The sequence below is a fragment of the Nesoenas mayeri genome, assembly GCF_963082525.1.
Source record: "Nesoenas mayeri genome assembly, chromosome: 19".
Taxonomy (NCBI): Eukaryota; Metazoa; Chordata; class Aves; order Columbiformes; family Columbidae; genus Nesoenas; species Nesoenas mayeri.
The window spans coordinates 12550215-12561735 of record NC_137568.1 but is presented as its reverse complement, the minus strand read 5'-3'; the positions used below and the strand labels follow the sequence as shown (position 1 = coordinate 12561735).

Genomic DNA, 11521 nt, shown 5'->3' with positions numbered 1-11521 from the left:
GACAGGGGCAGCCCTGGGGCCAAGACAGGTGCTGCAGAGCTGCCGGCTCCAGGCCAGAAGGGCAAGCGAGGCCGGGAGAGGCTGTGCCAAGCGAAGCGCAGGCGAAGGCCAGGTGGCTGACACGGCCCATGGCCAGCTGGCGCCTGGCCTGGGCTGGGGACGTGCCCCAGCTGCCCCAGAGGCCACGTGCACGGGCCAGGGCCGGCTGCGCCAGCGGCACCGGGGACACGGCCGTGCCTGGGGCAGAGCTGAGCGCATCTGCCTGCAGCGCCGGCCTGAGTCATCGTCTGGGCTAAAGGAAAACACGTGTCCAGCCTCGCACACGCTCCTCGCTTGGCTCGCGGAGGTGCCGGACAGTGTAAACAGGGGCGGGGGACGCGGCCAGCCCGGCAGGTCTCTTGGGAGGGTCCCATCCCCACCAGCTCTTCCTGCTCTGGCTTCTCCCACCCAACCACAGCCTGGCCACCGCAGGAGCCGGCCCACAGCGGGGCAGCACTAGGGGAGCCCCACGGAGCCCAGGGCCAAAGGACACCCCTGAACTCCACGGGCAGATGCTCGTGTTTTGCGCTTTTGGCTCCCGAGAGCGGTGCAGGTTCCTCCCAGGGGTGTGCAGGCCGCCGCGATTTCACAACAGTGCTGGCGAGCGCGGGGAGCGCTCCCCGGCCAGCAAAGCCCGAGGCTGCTGCGAATGCTTCCCAGCTGCTGCCGGCCCTGGGAAGCCAAGCTGGTGCTTCTGGCGCTCCCTCCCGCGCCGAGCGCAGCAGCACTTGGAGCAGGACCGGCTGTGCCGCCCGCCAGCTCCCGGCAGCCGCAGCCCAGCGCCCGGCTCTTCCCGGAGCTGACAGCTCCGCGTCTGGATGCGCCTCCGGCGCTGGAGCCGCGCACAGCCAGGGCTTGGAGAAGATGCAGCCAGCAAACCACAGACCTCCTCGGGGCGCGGGCTGGGAGCAGCACAGGGCCAGGCACAGGGATGGGACCCCGGTACACCCAGCCACGGCTGTCGGCCCCATCAGTCGCCTCCCGCAGCCCCAGGGCAGAGCCGTGGCGCCACTACAGCAGCACCAGGAGCGGCCCCGGCTGCCAGCACCTGATGCTGCTCAAAGCCTCATCCCCGGTGCTACCCGCGGTGTGGGAACTGCTGCTTCCCCTCAGAGACGGGGCAGCGGGACACCGCCACAGCCCCCTCCCACGGGAGACTTTCCCCAGAAAGCAGCGCCCAGCGCCCCACATCAGCCCTGGCGTCACCTCACCCGGTTTACAGAAAAGGGAAGGAAAAGCAGCTTCTGGGGAAAGAGCCTGAGGAAATCCCCCACAGCTCCGTCACAGCTGCCCCCGCCTGCCCTGGCTGTGACAGCCTGCAGCAGGCCCTCCCTGCCTGCAAACCCGGGGCCGGGATGTCACCAGAGCCACCGACTCACCACAGACGGTTTCTGTTGCAATGAGGGGCTGTGTGCTAACGGCTGCTAATGGGGCCCAGACAGGGAACCGGCGCACAGGAACTTGGCTGTCTGTCCCCCGAAAACCAGCATGCAGCACCCTGTGGTGACAGTCCCCTGCCACCAGGTGCCACTGCCGAAGCACTCGCACCACACCTGCTGCAGCAGAGCCAACGCTTTACCTGTGGCGCCAAGTACAGAGCAGTGGTGCTGCCTGGCGTCCCCGGCCCGGCCCAGCGCCCTCGGCCTCCCTCACCCTCCTGGTCCAGTGCCAAAGTCGGTCAAATAAACTCAATGCCCTCGTATTTCACACTCCCGATCCTGGTCTCCGGCAGGAGGAAGCGCCCATCCAGCGTGAAGGCCATGATGTAGCTGGCAATCTTGCCGTTGTCCTCTTCTGATTTCAGCGCCACGATGATCTGGTCGTCTGTGTCTGGGATGAACTTGAAGGAGGAGAAGCCGTGGGTGGGGACGACTTCGCCCACGCGTCCCACCGTCACGGCCCCAAAGTCCTGGGTGGAGCTGAGCAGCAGGTTGGTCCCTCGCCGCTCGTCCGCCTGCTCGCTGTAGCGCTCGTGGCTGGCGCGGCGCGGCAGGAAGAACCAGCGCTGCAGGGTGTCGCTCCAGGCGGCCGACTCGTGGATGAGGTAACCTGCGGCAGGGAGGGCAGCTGATGGCACAGGGCAAACGGGCACCTGCCAGGCTGCGGGGACCCTTCCCCGCTCCAACAGACACCGCAGTCCCGCATGGGCAACCATTGTGAACGGTTCTGCCTCCTCTCGCCCCGCTGCCCGTGCCTCAGCCCCCACAATCCCTCCAGGAGCCGGGCAGGGGCTCCCGGCACAGCCCTGCTGCCGGGGCCTGGCTGCCAGACACAGCGCCGGCGGAGCCGCCCCAGCTGCTCGTGGCACAGACTGGGCTCTGGCCAAGGTGGGCTCTGGCCTCCACCAGTTCAAGGGGAGCTCTCTGGGGAGGTCTCTGGCCTCCAGCATCATTTAAATCTCACAGCAGCTCCCACATCTATGGGGAGGGAGCCCTTGGCCCTGGAGTCGTAGCGGGTGTGGGACACGGGGGGCAGGAGGAAGCCTGGCTCAGTACCTGGGGGTCGGATCCCCGCTGCAGCCCGCAGCGCGTTGTAGTTCGCCACCCAGTTCTCATGGCCCACGTCACCCTTGTAGCCAATGACCTTCACCCACTCAGGGTTCTCGTTCACCACCTCCCCCGTCGTCGTGGTCCACTCCTTGCCCAGTCCCCCCACGTAGAGGTGCTCGTCCTTCACCGCCAGCCACTCCGCCTTGAAGCCTGCAGCAGAGAGACGGCACGAGCCGCGGCCCGGCCAGCGCACGGCCATCGGACCGGCCCCTGCTCCGACCACCACACCAGCCAGCCCAGCGCTGGCACAGCCCTCCCCAGGCAGCCAGCTGTCCCCGGCAGGACCTGTCCCCGTCCCGGCCAGGCTTATGGGATCACTGAAAAGATGCACCCCACCCCAGAGAGCCACGAAGAGCCACAGGCTGCACTGCTCTGCGTCTGTAGGGCAGGATGGGGAAGCTCACCTTTCCCCACTGTGCCATCCCCGTCCGGTAGGATCACCCAGGGCACCACCTTGTTGTCCTCAATCTGGTAGACCACCCCTGTCCGGTCATCCACCGCGTACAGCTTCCCATTGAAGACGACCAGGTCGGAGAGCTCCATGCCCCTGCCCTTCTCAGCCAGGTGGGACTGCAGCACGCTCTCATCTTTGTCCCACTCCACTGTCACGCTGTCCCCACTGTCCGACAGCACCAGGTAGCCCTTCTTCAGGTAACTGAACCAGGTGTGCTCCTCAGTGCCCCGGGACTGCGTGTCCAGGTCCGCAATGACCCCGATGCGGTAGCGTACTCCCTCGGGGTTCCTCTGGGGTGGGGACAGCGGGTAGGTGTCATTGTAGCGGTCCCCCGCCTGCAGGCTGAGCTGCCAGTGGCGAGGATAGGGCGGGCTGTGCCGTGGCGGGGAGGAGCGGTGCAGGCAGAAGAGCAGCAGCACAAACCCCACGCAGGCTGATGACAGCACGATGGCCTTCCAGCGCAGTCGGAACCGGGGGTCGGCACCCTTGGTCATGGACGCGAGGACAGGCAGACCACCCACGCTGATCCGGAGAGGGCTCATAGACTCATGGCAGGGCGGGACGGGCATCAGATCGGGGCGAGGAGAACCTGGAGGGAAGGGGGAGGAAGCAGGTCAGAGATCTGGAGCCTGGCGCTGCACTGAGCTCGGGGACAGGCACAGGGGAGAGCCGAGGGGCCCCGTGCCCTGTCCCGCAGCAGGAGAAGGTGCTGCCACCTTGCGCAGGGAAGAGCCATCACAGCAGGGGGGCTGCTTTGCTGCTGGAGCCATTGGCAGCCCCTTCTCACCCTGCTCTGCACTCCCAGCCGGAGCCAGCCCGCGCATGCTGGCTGCACGCACGACCCGCCCTGCACCGCTGCCTGCGCCAGGCTCCGCAGCAGCCCGGCCCGGGGCGAGCCCTCAGACCTGTGCTGGGGTGTCCTGCTGAGCCGCATCCCCGCACAGCCCCGGGAGGGAGGGGGTTCCCCTCTGACACCAAGAACGCCCCTTGCTGCCTCTGAGCAGCGGGTTGGTCCGGCCCAGCTCCCGTGGCCCCCAGGAACTGGCCCCACGGCTGAGCCACGAGTGTGTGCCCACAGGGACACCGGGAGACACGTGGCGGCCCCACCCAAGCAGGATGCCAACGCCTGAGCAGGAAGCGCAGGCTCCCAGGTCCAAGGGCCGAACACCTCGACCTGCCCAGCCCTAAAGTCGCAGCAGCCCCCGCCCCGCCAGGCCGGCCCGTGCCCCAGCATCTCCCCCGGGCAGAACTCACCCGTGGGGACCTCCAGCCCCCCCAGGCTGTGCCCACCTGCGGGGACAAGGTGCCTGCAGAGCCCCTCCTGCCACCCCCCTCCGGGCCGCACAAGGGACGCGGCAGCTGCCCGGGCTCCTGCAGACGGGCGCTGCCGGCTGTGCGGGGAGCCAGCAGCACCCGGGACCGGTTGCTGCCCCGGTGCCCCCGGCCCTCACTCAGCCCGTGGTGCAGCCCGGGCAGGGCAGGGGTCCCCGGCCGCCACCCAGGGCTGTCCCCGGCGGGCCCGCCAGCGGCCGCGGTGGCCCGGGGCTGGCGCTGGGCACGGGCCGCGCTCCCCGCCGCCCTCAATGTGCCTTTCAGCCGCCCGAGCGGGGAACAGAGGCGGCATTGAGCGTGGGGGGCCGAGCCCCGGGCGGGCGGCGGGGACAGCCCGGGGGGGCGGCTGCTCGTCCCGGGCCCCCGCTGCCGCGGGGAGAGACGGAGGGAGGGAGGGAGGGAGCTCCCAGCGTACGGCCCTGGGCACGGCCCCGGGGACCCGCTCGGTGCAGCGGCCCCGCCGCGGGGACCCCGCACCTGCCCCGAGCGCGGCCCCGGGACGCTCGGCCGCCGGGAACGGCCACCGGGACCCCCGGGCATGAACCCGGGGACTCCCCAGCGCCTCCGGGCGCGTCCTTGGGGACCCCCGAGCCCCTTCCCCGAGCGAACTGCCGGGAGGGCGGCGCACGGCCCCGAGGGACCGAGAACCCCGCGCCCCCGCCGGCTGCTCGGGGCCCGCGGTGCTCCCGCGCCAGCCCGTCAGGGACACCCGGCCCGCAGGCCCGCCCGGCCCGGGCGCCCCCCGCCCGCCGCCCCGACCCCCGCTCCCCGCTCACCGCCCGAGCTCCGCCCGCCTCCCGCGCAGCCGCGGCCGCCGCCTACAGCTCCCAGCACCCCCCGCGCACCGCCACGGCGGCCGGCAGCGGCCAAACCACCGCGGCCGCGCGGGAACCGCAGCTCCCAGCAGCCCCCGCGCGCCCCGCCCACCGCCCCGCCCGCCGCGCCGCGGGGGCCGCTGTCCGCCCCGGGCCCGCTGTCCGCCCCGGGCCCGCTGTCCGCCCAGGGCCGCTGTCCGCCCCGGGCCGCTGTCCGCCCCGCGCCTGCTGTCCGCCCGGGGCCGCTGTCCGCCCCGGGCCCGCTGTCCGCCCCGGGCCGCTGTCCGCCCCGCGCCCGCTGTCCGCCCCGAGCCCGCTGTCCGCCCAGGGCCGCTGTCCGCCCCGGGCCCGCTGTCCGTCCCTGGCCCGCTGTCCGCCCGGGGCCGCTGTCCGCCCGGGGCCGCTGTCCGTCCCTGGCCCGCTGTCCGTCCCTGGCCCGCTGTCCGCCCGGGGCCGCTGTCCGCCCCGGGCCCGCTGTCCGCCCCTGGCCCGCTGTCCGTCCCTGGCCCGCTGTCCGTCCGTGGCCCGCTGTCCGCCCGGGGCCGCTGTCCGCCCCGAGCCCGCTCCGCGCCCCAGCCGGGCCGGGGCCCCGGGAACCGCCCGGCCGGAGCTGACCCCACCGCGCACGGGCGGTTGGAGCCCAGCGACGGCGGCCGCGCTGCGGGACCGAGCCGGCCCTGCCCGCCTGCCCGCGCTGCCCGGCGGGCACAGCCCCGGTGCAGCCCCTGTACGGGCGGGCTCCCGCCCGCGGTTCCGCCAGTCACGCCGGCGCCGGCCCAGACGCGCCCCGTGGAGCCTCCACCCCGTGGGTGCGGGGGCAGATCCCGCTCCGCGGGACGCGTGTCTGTGCCGGGCTGCAAACGGCCCGTGCCCCGCGGGGCCGAGCTGGCTCCGGTGCCCCCGGGCTGGGAGCGGCCGGCGGCGCTCGGGGCGCGGGCCTGACCCGCAGCGCAGCTGCAGCCGCCGGGGTCCCGGCCCCCCCGCCCAAGCAGGTCCCGCTGTTCCCGCGCCGGGAGCGCACATGGTTAACGGCGGCGCTGGGCGCACATCTGGCAGGGGGAGGGCTGCGCCTCGTCCTGCTCCTCCGCGGCCTCCTTCGCTTTCCAGAAAGTGCATTTCCGCCCGGGCCGAGGCGGCGCGGGGGCTGCGGAGCGGGGGCTGCGGAGCGGGGGCTGCGGAGCGGGGGCTGCGGAGCGGGGGCTGCGGAGCGGGGGCTGCGGAGCGGGGGCTGCGGAGCGGGGGCTGCGGAGCGGGGGCTGCGGAGCGGGGCGCAGCGGATCGGCCGCGGCCGGGCTGGCGGGCGGCAGCGGGGGATGCGCTAGAGCCGGACAGGCAGCGCCGGGCCGGAGCGGCCCTGCCCCACAGGTAGGTGGGGGCAGGTTCGGGGGCCCCTGCGGGCCCGGGGACCAGCGTCCCAGAGCTGCACATGTCACGTACCCGTCTGCGGGTGCCACTGGCGACGGGCACCGTGGCATCGGTGCGTCCCCACGGTCCTCTGAGGGCACAGCCCGACCCGCAGCCGCCCTGGGAAGACAGAGGCTGGGAGAGGGTTGGTGCTGGAGCCTGCATAGCTCCAGCACAGCTGCCCCCGCGCCCTGTGCCCAAAAGCCAGTCCCTGTGTCAGCCCCAGGGCTAGGCCACCCCCAGGCACGTCTGCAGGGGACGTGGTGGCCGCGGGGGTCCCCAGCGCAACTCGCTGGTGCTGCTGGGTGCTGCAGGAGCCGGAGGGCAGTGACGTCCCTGCTGGTCCCTGACCGCAGCTGCCCTGCGCGGATCCCACCCTGCTGTCCGCTGGGCCTGCACAGCCCTGGAGTGCAAGCAGCCACCGCCCCAGCTGCTGCAGCAAACTGTGGGGGCAGCGGTTCCACCAGCACATCCCGGGCACCAGAGGCATCCCGGCTCCAGCTGCTGCGGCTCAGGGACGGCTGCGGCCACCACCCTGAGCAGGGAGGGTGAGGCGGGTGCGCGGGTCCTGCTGCCTCCACAACAACCCGCTGCTCCGAGCCCCCTCGTGCCTCCCCCGGAGTTTGCTCTTGTTCCATCCTGCTCTTTATCACTGCCTGGAATGTAGTTCAGGATGTTTTGACTTGCAGCCTCAAAGCTTTTTCAGCTACTGAATTTAACTCTCCAGACTGCTCCTGGAGAGCATCCAGCCCCGGCAGGAAAGCAGCGTCCCTTCGGCAGGACTGCGCGTGCCCCTGCGCACACAGGCACCGCCCGCCCCGCGTGCCCGCGGCGAGACGCGCTCGCCTCCATTTCCAGCACCCGACAGCCTGGGAGCGCGCTGCCCTTCTCGCTGGGAACTTCTCGGTGAGGGATTTCTTCCCCCTGCAGAGCAGTTCCCTGCAAAGCTGCGTTTTCCCCAGGGCTGAGCCTGCTGCAGGTCCCAGGGGAACGTCTGCTTTGACAGTCCCAGAGCTGAGGGAAAGCCACAGGCTTCCCAACTCCCAGGTGGGCTGCGTGGCACGGGCAGCGCCGTGTGGCTGGCACAGCTGGGGGCCAAGCGGGGTGAAGAGCCAGGGCTGCGGCTCCCCTGGGTGGTACCTGCTCACAGAGTGGGGCCACGGACACCCGGGAACCAGGTGAGGGCACAGCCCCTGTGCAGAGGGTGCGAGCAGCACAGAGCCCATGGAGCCTTTCCCCAGCCCCCCGCCCCTTGCTGCCCCGTGAATGTGAGTCACAGCCAGGCGTCCCAGCACTGCAGGGAGCGGGACCCTGTGCCCATCTGCTCGTGCCCCAGCGCCGCCGCGGCCCTGCTGCCGCGGGATGCCGAGCGCCGGACAGTGCCACACGAGTCTGGCCATGGCTGTCCTGGCGCCATGTCCTGACCTTTGGGGCTGTGCCCTGGCACCTTTGGGGCTGCAGGGCGAGGTGCTGTGTCCGGCCCCACGCCCTGAGCAGATAGAGCTGTGATAAGGCAGGGAAGGGCAGCAGAGCTGCCTGCGGCTGGGCCATGGGGCCACCAGCTACTGCAAATATTGGCTCTGGCCCCACACAGGATGTTCCTCCCAGGAAGGTTCCACCCTGTGGCTCGGAGCTGGGGCGGCCAGCCTGCATTCCCGTCCCCCACAGCAGGCAGGGCTGCACCCTGACATTCGCCTCATGCTTCTGGAGCTGCCTGTAATTTTCCTGGGTGCTGACACCCCGAGCTGCGGCTCTTGGGCTGAGCAGCAGCGCTGGGCCCAGGCCGTGCCCAGGGCTGCTCCTCGGCTCCCCGGGCGCTCCCCTCCCCCCCGTGCCAGCGCTCTGGGGGCTGCAAGCCCCGGTTCCCCCCTTGCTGGTGAGCCCACAGCTCCAGCGCTGCCCCAAACGTGGGTCTGCCTGTGTCACCAAGGCCCACTGCCCGGCTAGAGACAGCTGTTTGGGTGCAGATGGTCCGTGCAGCTACAACAGACGCATGTGCCTGTGCTGCGGGCTGTGCTGCAGAAGGGCTGTTGCAAGGGCAGCCTTTGGGGCTGGAAGCACAGCTGTGCTCTGCCTGGGGCTGCGCGGTGCACTGGGTCCCATCCAGGGACAGCCAGGCTGGTGTGGCAGCGTGTCCCGGCAGCTCCTGGCACTGCCAGGTCTTGCCGTCCCGTTCAGCTGTCCCTGGCATCTCACAGGGCACCGCTGCGGCATGGAGGGGCTCTGGGCACCCGGTGTCCTGCTGCTGTCCTGCCTGCTGCTGCCCTCCCCGGCGGGGACCCAGCCCAGCCCTGACCCACGTTTGCGGACAGACCCCGGGGAGGCACCGTCCCCGCACCACGATGCCAGGTGAGGGGGCCCTGGGACTGGGGCAAGTCACAGCAGGGGACAGGGCAGCCCTGGCACCGCCGAGGGCCCCGGCCCTGACCCGTAGCTCCCTGTTGCTCTTTGCTCTCTGCCCTCGCAGGGCCCCGCGGGAGCAGACGGCCGGCGGTGCCCAGGAGGGGCTGCCCCCGCAGCCCCGCTGCGTCCGCTGCTGCGAGCCGCCCGACCAGCGCTTCTACCCCCCGTACCAGCCCCTGCCGCAGATCAACATGACCATCCTGAAAGGTGAGGACTGCAGGACCCCGCGCCGCGCCACTGCCTGCTCTGCCGGCGCCTGTGCAAGCCGGGCTTCCCGGGCCAGCGCTCCGGGGCACTGGTCTGGCACGCACTGGGAGCCAGAAGCTGGGGCTGGGGCCTGTGGTCCAGTGCCTTGCATGGGCAGGAGCTGCTCCTGCTCTGGTGGCCTCTGGGCAGCAGCTCTGCGGGCAGCAGCAGAGCCCAAGGAGGAGCAGCACAGGGCTGGGGGTCCCTGTTGTGTCCGTCCCCTTCTGTCAGGTAAAGGGCTGCCAGAGCGCTGCGTTTAGAGATGGCACCCGCCTCTGACAGCACAACTGTCCCTCCTGCTTCGTCCAGGCGAGAAGGGGGACCGTGGTGAGCGAGGCATGCAGGGCAAATTCGGCAAGACGGGGGTGGCCGGCAGCAGGGGACACGCGGGGCCCAAGGGACAGAAGGGCAGCGTGGGCGCCCCGGGGGAGAGCTGCAAGAGCCACTATGCTGCCTTCTCGGTGGGCCGCAAGAAACCCCTGCACAGCAACGACTACTACCAGACCCTCATCTTCGACACGGAGTTTGTCAACCTCTACAACCACTTCAACATGTTCACGGGCAAGTTTTACTGCTACGTCCCTGGGATCTACTACTTCAGCCTCAACGTGCACACCTGGAACCAGAAGGAGACATACCTGCACATCATGCGCAACAGCTCGGAGGTGGTGATCCTCTACGCCCAGGTGAGTGACCGCAGCATCATGCAGAGCCAGAGCGTCATGCTGGAGCTGCGGGAGCAGGACGAGGTCTGGGTGCGGCTCTACAAGGGCGAGCGCGAGAATGCCGTCTTCAGCGACGAGTACGACACTTACATCACCTTCAGCGGCCACCTCATCAAGTACAGCGGGGACCCCTGAGCACCTGCTCCCCCTCCCTGGGACGGGGGTTCTGGAGCCCTTGCTGCGCTCTCGCCCCGGTCACGCCACCCGCCGTTATGCTGTTAGCGCTTCTATGTGCCACCCCCCAGCACCTGCACAAGTGTGTGAACAGACCACCCCCCGCTCTGCGAGGCGGACCAGGTGCACCTGGAGCAGTTGGAGCCACTTCCAGCCTCTGCTGCGTTTGTGACCTGGGGGGCAGCTGCTCGCCTGGGGCGGGCAGGGAGCTCATCCCCCCGCGCCGGCTCCAGAGCCGGGTTTGCTGGGGCTCAGGCACTGGTGGCACTGAATGCGCGCTGGCACCAGCTGAACGGGTTTGGCTGCCAGTGCCCCGATGGGAGGCAGCACAGACACGTGCACCACGTTCCGCCCTTGCCCCGCTCGCACTGTGCTGTGCTCTGCCAGCTCCTTCTCCTGGAAAAGGGCAAAGGACACTCAGCAGGAAAGCCGGTGAAACCCCCCAGGGCCTCTCCTCCCTCCTGCAGAGCCGGCTCCCAACAGCGCAGCATTGCAGTGCGGTGTGGGTGCCCTCTGGGTGACACCCCCCCAAGCGCTTCCACGGGGGAGCGGGTTGCATCAGTTCCCTACTGCACGTCCCCATCCCCGTCCCACCTGCCGCAGCCGCAGCTTGGTGCCGGCGCTGCCGCAGCCTGGTGCCGGCGCTGCCGGAGGGGCTGGCTCCCCACTGCAGCCTTGTGTGCGGGGCCTTTGGCCTCAGCTGCTTCCCCTTCAGTTATATCTGCTGGCCAGGCTTTGTGTTTCTGTAGACGCGATGGCGGAGCAGGGCCCGGGGCAGCGTGCTGTCCCCTGCTCTCTCTGTGCAGCTTGTGACCACATTAAACACCCCACAGTATTTTCCTGCTCACATTTTCAGTGTGTCCCGTTGCTTTGCGGTTGCGGCAGCTCCAGGCAGCTCGGGGCAGGTTCCTGCTCCCAGGGTCCAGGGGCTCCCTGAGAGCCAGGAGCTGGCACAGCACCGCCAAGCCGCTGGTGGGAAGGGAAGGACAGACCAACCTCAGGGACACCTGAGCCAGGCTCTGCAAGGCCCAACTGCTCCCCAGGGGCCAGGGAGCTGGAAGCTGAGCGCGGTACCAGACTCGTCGGCCCGCGGGCAGGGCAGGCTGGGATGGTGGCCGGGTTTACCAAGGGTCGGATCAGATCAGCTGGCAGCTCCATGGGGGTGAGCAGCTCTGAGGCTGAGCTGGGTCAGGATGGGCGGGTCCAGGGCAGGACAGAGCGGCAGCTGGAGAGCAGCATCGGCACCGCAGGGAATGGAGGCAGAGCTCGGGGCTGAGCTTAAGTAGAGCCCGGCGGGTGGGTGCGGGTCCAAGCGGGATTGGTCAGGCTCTCCAGGACTGGTAGCACCTCCAGGGCACTGGCACGGCTGTCCTCATGGCG

The 11521-nt window shown here is 70.4% G+C and overlaps 2 protein-coding genes across 2 annotated transcripts; one reads left to right on the top strand and one right to left on the bottom strand.

The window, feature by feature from the left end:
- Nucleotides 1-1628: 1628 nt before the first annotated feature.
- On the bottom strand, nucleotides 1629-4666 carry CANT1 (calcium activated nucleotidase 1; the record flags this gene model as incomplete). The annotated part of the gene is given in 8 exon segments (XM_080356470.1): nucleotides 1629-2088; nucleotides 2535-2738; nucleotides 2993-3616; nucleotides 3619-3631; nucleotides 4297-4454; nucleotides 4457-4494; nucleotides 4496-4618; nucleotides 4620-4666. Coding segments are annotated over 8 exon segments (1578 nt in total). The 3' UTR covers nucleotides 1629-1717.
- A 4139-nt stretch (nucleotides 4667-8805) lies between these two features.
- Nucleotides 8806-10152, top strand: C1QTNF1 (C1q and TNF related 1; the record flags this gene model as incomplete). The annotated part of the gene is made up of 3 exons (XM_080356412.1): nucleotides 8806-8942; nucleotides 9061-9203; nucleotides 9552-10152. The coding sequence occupies 3 exons, from the start codon at nucleotides 8806-8808 to the stop codon at nucleotides 10100-10102; spliced, it is 831 nt and encodes a 276-aa protein (XP_080212538.1). The 3' UTR covers nucleotides 10103-10152.
- Between the last annotated feature and the right edge of the window lie 1369 nt (nucleotides 10153-11521).